At 45.8% G+C, this 8,409-nt stretch overlaps 1 protein-coding gene across 1 annotated transcript in view; it reads right to left on the bottom strand.

Moving 5' to 3' along the window:
• Positions 1 to 8,409, bottom strand: part of LOC101845486 (hornerin) — a gene marked incomplete at its 5' end in the record, with an annotated part of 51,073 nt that overhangs the window by 20,479 nt on the left and 22,185 nt on the right. Inside the window, 7 exon segments of the mRNA XM_013086264.1 lie at positions 581 to 981; positions 2,174 to 2,462; positions 3,819 to 3,941; positions 4,622 to 4,827; positions 5,781 to 5,963; positions 6,520 to 6,685; positions 7,705 to 7,844. Of these exon segments, the coding sequence (XP_012941718.1) occupies positions 581 to 981; positions 2,174 to 2,462; positions 3,819 to 3,941; positions 4,622 to 4,827; positions 5,781 to 5,963; positions 6,520 to 6,685; positions 7,705 to 7,844 (1,508 nt within the window).

Below are 8,409 nucleotides of genomic sequence, written 5' to 3'. Positions count from 1 at the left end.
AAAAAAAAAAAAAAATTTTAAATAATTAAGGTAACTGGTGACCGTTGGTTTACGTAAAAAGGAGTCGACACTTTTCTTCCGTAGAATTAATCGTGGGAACCGGTTCCGGTTTCGATTCTTCCCCCAGCTCTAGTCTCCAGCACATACTGCATTCAATAATCCCCGATATTTTTTAGCTTTGATAGTTTTCTGATTGTGGCGGGGGCCCAATCCAGAAGACAACTCTCTATTTTGGCCCCCTGATCTAATGCATACTGCTGCAGGAGTTTTCCTATTTTCATGATGATATTGAAATCATCTGCCCTCACCTTTAGTCTTAGTTTTAGTTTAGTATGGGGTTTTACGGTGCTCCCAACTGCATAAGGTCATATAGGCGCGTAAAACAGGTTGGTTTTTTTCTCAACAGTTCATTTCTCAGCCTGATACTGGTCAATATTTCTATTAAAATTTTTTAAAAGCTAAAAATCGAGGGTAAATAGATTTTACATTTGAATTTAAATTTTAAACAACTTCCTAGGTGAAGCAGTAAAAATCAGTAGGATTCCTAAGAGAAAGGCTGTTAAACCCAACACTGCCGTACCTGGTACATGGAAGGCGACTTGTTCCTGCTGTCGGGCCGATGCTTAGCCAGATCCTGGGCGGCGGGGTGACCCGACACGCCAGCGTGGTGGTGCGAGTGAGCCGGGGGTGGGGCGCCCATGTGCCTGGTGGGCTCGGCTGTCGAGCGCTGGTAGGCGTCTGGCCGCGTCCTCAGGGCGTCAAAGTCGCGGGGGTTGCCTTTGTAGCCGTGCGGGCCTTTGTCCAAGGGCTCGCCGCGCCACGAGAGGTCCTGTACCTCCATATCGCGGTCGGGCGGAGGGCGGGGGAGGCCCGGGTACCCGAGTACGCTGCGGGGGTCAGAGACGTGTGGGGGGTCGCGGCGCTCTTTGCGCAGGTCCTGAGGTGTGTAGCCACGAGCACGGTTGGGGTCCATCATTGCACCTGTACAATAGTAGAGAGGGGACAAAACAGTTGTTAGTGATCTGGGGAGTGTCGACTTACACACAGACACAGAACATTTACACAAGAACACTTACACATGGAGAAAACTTACACGCAAACAAAGAACACTTACTTACACAGAGTTGTTTTAGTACAGGTTTTACGACGCTCGGAACTGCATAAGGTCATATGAGTGCCAGAAGATTAGAGGTGTTATAAGAGAGTAACAAACACAAAAAAAGAAGGAGGGGAGATATTTTTAGTTTTAGTAGAGGTTTTATGGCACTCACAACTGCATAAGGTCGTATGTATGGCTCTTTTCATCTATGCAGACGGTCAATTTAGCTTAAGATGGTCTCAAGGTCGTCTTCATGCAGCTTCTTTCATGGCTAATTCTTCCTATGTTTGAAGCGCAAATTCTGTCGCAGTGCTTGCATGTTAGTGTCGTAGATTGAAGCTCTGTATTTCCGCTGTTTTCCTTTCGTCGTTGGCGCTTCTCAGCCTGGTTGTTTCTAAGGCTGTTCTCTAGCATTTTAGTTCTTTCCTTTATAATTTTCCTCCATGTTTTCCGGTCCTCAGCTATTTCTTCCCAGATGTTAAAATCTACTCCAAGCTTAGATAAGCTGTTTTTGCAGGTGTTTTTGTACCTGAACTTTGGTCTTCCTCTTTGTCTCTTTCCCTGGGCAAGTTCTCCATAGAGAAGTTGCTTCGGGATCCGGTTGTCGTCCATTCTCTTGACATGGCCCAGCCATCTCTATCTTTCAAAACACAGGATAGTTGTCATGCTCTGGAGGTTTGCCTGTGCCAACACTTCAACATTTGTAACCTTGTCACGCCACAAAATGCCTAAGATCTTGCAGCAGCATCTGAGATGGAAAATGTCGAGGCGCTTTTCTTGTCTGCTGTACAAGGTCCATGTTTCAGATCCATAAAGGAGTGTGCTGAGGACACATGCTTCGTAAATCTTGATCATAAGGTCATATGAATGCCAGAACTTTAGAGGTGTTACAAGAGAGTAACAAACATAAAAAAGAACGAGGGGGAGATAAGGACGATAGAATGTTTGATAGGAGACAAGAAGCAAACCACTCCAGAGCACCCGCCAAATACCCACTCATACGACTTTAAGCAGTTCCGAGCGCTGTAAAACACTTATCAAGGGGAAAAAAAAAAAAGAGTTGTAAAGACTTACGCTTATCCTGCTGCGCTTGAGGCGGCTCGCACAGGTTGCGCTCTATGGCCGAGTGGATGAGGTCCCGTACACAGGGCGGGCGCGCCTGGCTCTTCCCCGCGGCGTGCGGCGAGCTGGTCATCCGTCCCGAGACCGCTCCACTCGCGGTGCCCCCGCCACCACCCCCTCCCCCCTCCGAGTGGGCCGAGGTGGGCCGGGGGGACATGCGGGTGTCATGGGGCTCGGGCACCAGGTGGGAGCCATACGTCATCAGTCGCTGGTAGTCTGTGGCGCCCGTCGGCTGGGGGAGCTGGGGAGGAATAGAGAAAGGGAGGTTAGCAGAGGTTTTAGTTTTAGAAAGAGTTTTACGGCACTTGCAACATAATAAGGTCATATAAGTGCCGAAGATTAGAGGTGTTACAAGAGAGTAACAAACATAAAAAAGAGGAAGGGGATATAAGGACGATAGATGTTTGATAGGAAAGCAGAAGCAAACCACACCAGAGCACCCGCCAACCACCCACAAGAGAAGCACATCGACACAATAATGGCCATTTAGGGACGGAAAGAAGTCTGACAGACACACAGAAACAACAGTCAAGAAGTAGGACCAATCAGTGGCACCCTCCAACCACCTACTTATAGACAGAAACAACAGAGGGAAAGTAAAGAAGTAGGACGTACCAGTGGTGTTTTCCAACCACCAGCTTACTATGGTCAATCTTGTCCTGAACAACAACAGCAACAAAAAATGTTTTTTGTTTTTGTAAAGTGTTTTACGGCGCTCGCAACTGCATAAGGTCATATGAGCGAGCGGGACACATCTAATATTTTCAGTTGGTAGGAAATTTTGAATTTTGCCCGGGGGGCAGCCGAAGCCTACTCTTATCGATTTTAGACCACCAAGGGATCTTTAACGTGCGCAACTTGCACACGGGCCCTCCGAGATTTTTCGCCCTTGTCCTAGAAGGCAACAAAATATGACATTTACGTAGCGCTCAACCTCCATTAAAAAGCACGAGCTACTAGTGTTTTACACATACAAGTAACAATTGGTCGCTTTTAAGGACAAGCGGGCTAACCCAGATTCCGGGGGTTGCCGGAAAACTTGACCTACACCAAAAGTGGGCATTGCCCTACCTATAGGAGAAGTTTGGTTTCATTGGTGGGTGTATTATTTCATTTGGTTGTAGAGAAAACTCTCCTCATCTTTTAAAGAGACTGAATAAGAATCCAAAAACTTTCACTTCGATTTTCTCAAAACAGCATTTTTCGGGATAGCCCGCTTGTCCTTAAAAACGACCAAATTATAAACAGTACATAGCAGAAGAACATATTTCACAAACTATCTTCAATTGCCCCAGCACCAAGAGGCTTATTTAGTCGCTTTTAAGCAAAAGGGGGCTATCCCGATAAATGCTGTTTGGAGAAAATCAAAGATAAATTTTTGGATCTTTATTCAGTCTCTTCAAAAGACAAGAGTTATCTCTATAACTAAACAAATGCCAACATTAATGAAACCAAACTTCTCCTATAGGTAGGGCAAAGCCCGCTTTTGGTGTAGGTCAAGATTTCTGGAAACCCCTGAAACCTGGGTTAGCCCTCTTGTCCTTAAAAGCGACCATTTCGTCTAGACAAACAGCCTGAGCTGTTGGTCGCTGCTTACCTCTCTGATGACGGGCACTTCCCCTGACGGAGGTCTGCCCATGCCCGTGACGGGGCTCGCTCGCACGACCGGCGGCATGCCAGACTGCGTCACGGGGCCGTGACCTTGGCTGGGAACGGGGAACTGGAGGGACGCAGAAAAGTTAAGTTTTACTTTTAGTAGAGGTTTTACAGCGCTCGCAATTGCATAAGGTCATATGAGCCCCAGAAAACTAGAGGTGTTGCAAGAGAATCCAACACAAAAAAGAAGGAGGAGAGATCAGGACAATAGATGTTTTTACTTTTAGAAGTCATATGAGCGTCAAGGGGTGGATGTCAACAGCAAGACATTGATAAATCAACCCAATTAAAATTCTACTGTGCATAAGAACATGTTAATATCCCCCCCCCCCCCCCCCCCTTTAGGAAAGGCCTAAAGACGACTTCAGTCATTAGGACTAACCTGGGGGGGGGGGGGAACGTGTGCCACATTGACAGAAATGACAAATGAAAAGAAAAGAAAGTTTTAGATTTAGTAAGTGTCTTACGGCACTTGCAACACAATAAGGTCATGTAAGTGCCAAACATTAGAACAGTTACAAAAAAGTAACAAACACAAAAAAAGGAGGAGAGATAAATAGAATGATAGATGTTTGATATGAAAGAAGGAGCAAACCACACCAGAGCACCTCCCCCCCAACCACCCACAAAAAAACACCAACATATAGCAATGGCAAGTTAGGAAAACAAGTGCCATCTTGACTGAAAAGACAAAAAAAAAAAAAAAAAAAAAAAAAAAAAAAAAAAAAAAGAAAAACTACTCACAGGTGAGGGCACAGAGCCGTGCGGCGTGCCCCCGCGAGACGAAGCCACGGCCGGTCCCAACGAGGGCGGGGTTCGCCGCTGAGACACCTCCAGGGGGGCCTGGCTGTAGGCGGTCGGGGGGCCCGGCGGACCCACCCCCGGGTGACCTTGACCCCGATCCGAGCCGCTGGGGTGCGCCGCGTGGCTGCCGGAACCTCCAGGGGGCCCTTTTTTGCGGAGAAAAAAGAGGTACACTGGTGATTAGGGGGCTTGGTGTGAAGGTCGTGTGCCTGCTGTGGGGAATACACTCAGGAGCTAGGATCTTTGGGAACATGTCTACAAAGGACCTTGCTCTAGAGAGTCGAAACACGGGACAGAGAAATAGAGGACATGAGGAAACAGGGGACAGAGAAATAGAGAACATGAGGAAACGGGACAGAGAAATAGAGAACATGAGGAAACACGGGACAGAGAAATAGAGAACATGAGGAAACAGGGGACGGAGAAATAGAGAACATGGTGAAACAGGGGACAGAGAAATAGAGAACATGAGGAAACACGGGACAGAGGAATAGAGAACATGAGGAAACAGGGGACAGAAAACAAGGAGACAATTCAACACTGCCCAGGGGTAAAGAAAACTTTCTCTGGACTGAGATAGTTTTAGTTTTAGTAAGTGTTTTATGGCACATGCAACACAATAAGGTCATATGAGCGCCAGAAGATTAGAGGGTGTTACAAGGGAGTAACAAACATAAAAAAGAATGAGAAGAGATAAAGACAATAGCTGTTTGATAGGAAAGAAGAAGCAAACCACACCAGAGCACCCGCCAACCAACCACAACAAAAAGCTGTCTCCTTAAACTATGCCCTGGCGTAAAGAAAACTTTCTGTGGACTGAGTTAGTTTTAGTTTTAATAAGTGTTTTACAGCACTTGCAACACAATAAGGTCACATAAGTGCTGAAGATTATAGATGTTACAAGACAGAAACAGACACCAAATAGAAGGAGGGGAGATGAGGACGACAGATGTTTGATAGGAAAGAAGGAACTAACCACACCACTAGAGCACCCACCAACCACCCACCTTTCTCCGGAGAGTCAAAACAAGGGACAGAGAACTACAAAAAATGAGGAAACAAAACAAACAAAACAGTTAGGGCGTTGGTTGACCCTGACCTTCGTCGGCGCTCATGGTGGCGCTGCTGTCGTTGTCGATGCTGCGGAGGCTGCCCTGCGAAGCGCTCAGCTGCTTGTTGTTCTCCGACAGGGTGCTGATTGGTGCGGCCGAGGTGGGGCCCTCCGCCTCCGCCCCCTCCCGTGGGGTCGTGGTGCGCTGTTCTGCCACGGTCTCTCCCTCGCCTGCACACACAGGACTTTTTTTTTATACCAACAAAAAAAACAAACACCCCCCGAAAAAAACAACAAAAAACCCCAAAAAACAAACAAACAAAAACAACTTGTGAAAGCAGCTGGAGCAAAGGACATTTTTAGTTTTAGTTTTACTAAGTGTTTTACGGCCCTTTGCAACACAATAAGGTCATACAAGTGCCAAAGATTAGAGGCGTTACAAGAGAGTAACAAACATACATAAAACAGAATAAGGGTAGAAAAAGACGATAGATGTTTGAAAGGAAAGAAGCAAACCACACCAGAGCACCCGCCAACCACATATGTTTTTAACCGTTTGTATTGCGTGGAATTCATTTACCTTTTGACTTCCGGGTCAAACTAAAGGCTTGGTAGCTCATACTTTTTTATACTCGGCCCGTACCAAAATACAATAATAACTTCGCATCGGACGGTGGTACCATCCAGCCATGGTTACGGACCTCGACTACTGGACGCTGCCACTGTCCAGACATGGTTAAAGAGTAAAACAAATGAGTCTCGAGCAACACAAACGCCAGCCACATACCTTCCTCGATCCTCAGAGGGTTGGGGCTGGGGGCGCTGGCCGTGTCGCTGTCCTCTCCGTTGTCCTCGTCGTTCTCGTCGTCGCTCAGCGACACTTCCTCCTCCGAGTTGGCCGTCACCGTGGACGTGATGCTCTCGCAGGTCGAGGTCGTGCGCCGGTCGCCCGTCTGACGGACGCAGACAAACGTATAATAATAATAATAATAATAATAATAATAATAATAAATAGCATTTGTATAGCGCATATCCCCGCTCAACAGCAAGCTCTATGTGCTTTACACTATATTATTACCCCAGCAGACCATAGAACACTCCGAAACATTCTCAGCTTCCCGGGAAGCATACAGTGCAAGCAGCTGATTAAATGCTCAAACACTAACAGACGGACAAGATCTTTCACTGTCTATAGCTGGGTACCCATTCCCACCAGGGTGAAGTGAGAAAAGTTCGTGTAAAGTGCTGTTCCCAAGGACACAATGCCGGGCCCCTGGCGGGATTCGAACCCACGACCTTACGGTAGCGAGTCCGAGAGCCTAACCACTAGGCCACCGACGCCACAGATGTCTTCAACAAGCTCAACGGCATTGCATTTGACAATGACATCAGACAAGGAATTTGACATTTGACAAGGACAATGACAGTCTTTATTCATCTCACGGGGAAAACATTCGTCTTGGTCATTTACAATGACAGTGGATGTACAGAGGGAAAGTAAAGAAGCACGACCTACCAGGGATGCCCTCCAACCACCTGCCTTCTTTTGCCTAACACTAATAAACTTTTAGTTAGTTTTAGTAGAGATTTTACGGCGCTCGCAACTGCATAAGGTCATATGAGCGCCAGAAGATTAGAGGTGTTACAAGAGAGCAACAAACATAAAAAAGAAGGAGGGGGGAGATAAGGACGATAGATGTTTGATAGGAAAGAAGGAGCAAACCACACCAGAGCACCCGCCAACCACCCACACTAACAAACTTTTAGTTTAGTTTAGTTTAGTAAAGAGTTTTCCGGCACTTGCAACACAATAAGGTCATATCAGTGCCGGAAACAAACTTTAAGTCAGATCGCGGAGCTCAAAATTTGTATATACTGTTCCCATATTCAGAGTTGTTTTAAAACTTCTTATTTCACGCATTTGCTTCTTCTAACTTGTGCACGAGAGAAACACGTGCGTGGTGAGGCTTACAGGGTCCTTATGCTCCTCCAGAATAGCCTCCAGGTTGAACTTTTTCTTGTAGTTGAAGAAGAAATTCTTGCACTGGGCCTCGGTTTTCGAGCCCACCAGGTTGGCGATGGCCGTCCAGTCCTTCCCGTGCTTACGCAGACCTGGAGATCGAATTAAATAAATAAATAAATAAATTAATAAATAGATAAATAAATTAATTAATGAATAAATTAAATTTTTATTGATGCTAAAAGAGCAATTTGGTTTACAAACGGCAAACATACTTTTAGTTTAGTTTTATTAGAGGTTTTACGGTCCTCACAACAGCTTAAGGTCATATGAGTGCCAGAAGATTAGAGGTGTTACAAGAGAGTACCAAAAATAAAAAAGAAGGAGGGGGGAGATAAGGACAATAGATGTTTGATAGGAAAGAAGGAGCAAACCACACCAGAGCACCTGCCAACCACTCACTAAACTACATTTTCATTGATCCCAGAAGGGCAATTTGATATACACTGGCAACCATACAGACATACATACAGACATACATACATACATAAACGCATAATTACAAATACATATAACAGACCTGCCACTCTATGAAACCTCAAAATCAGGATCTTAGGGAGAAAAATCGGGATTTGGTGAAAAAAATCAGGATCAACAGCAAATCACCAAGGTGACTGTCAAAGCTGACTTAAAATGTTCCAGGGGTGTCCATAAATA

Source organism: Aplysia californica, unplaced genomic scaffold, assembly GCF_000002075.1.
Source record: "Aplysia californica isolate F4 #8 unplaced genomic scaffold, AplCal3.0 scaffold00449, whole genome shotgun sequence".
Classification (NCBI taxonomy): domain Eukaryota; kingdom Metazoa; phylum Mollusca; class Gastropoda; order Aplysiida; family Aplysiidae; genus Aplysia; species Aplysia californica.
Note: the sequence above shows the minus strand (reverse complement) of the source record. Positions and strands in the feature narration are given on the sequence as shown.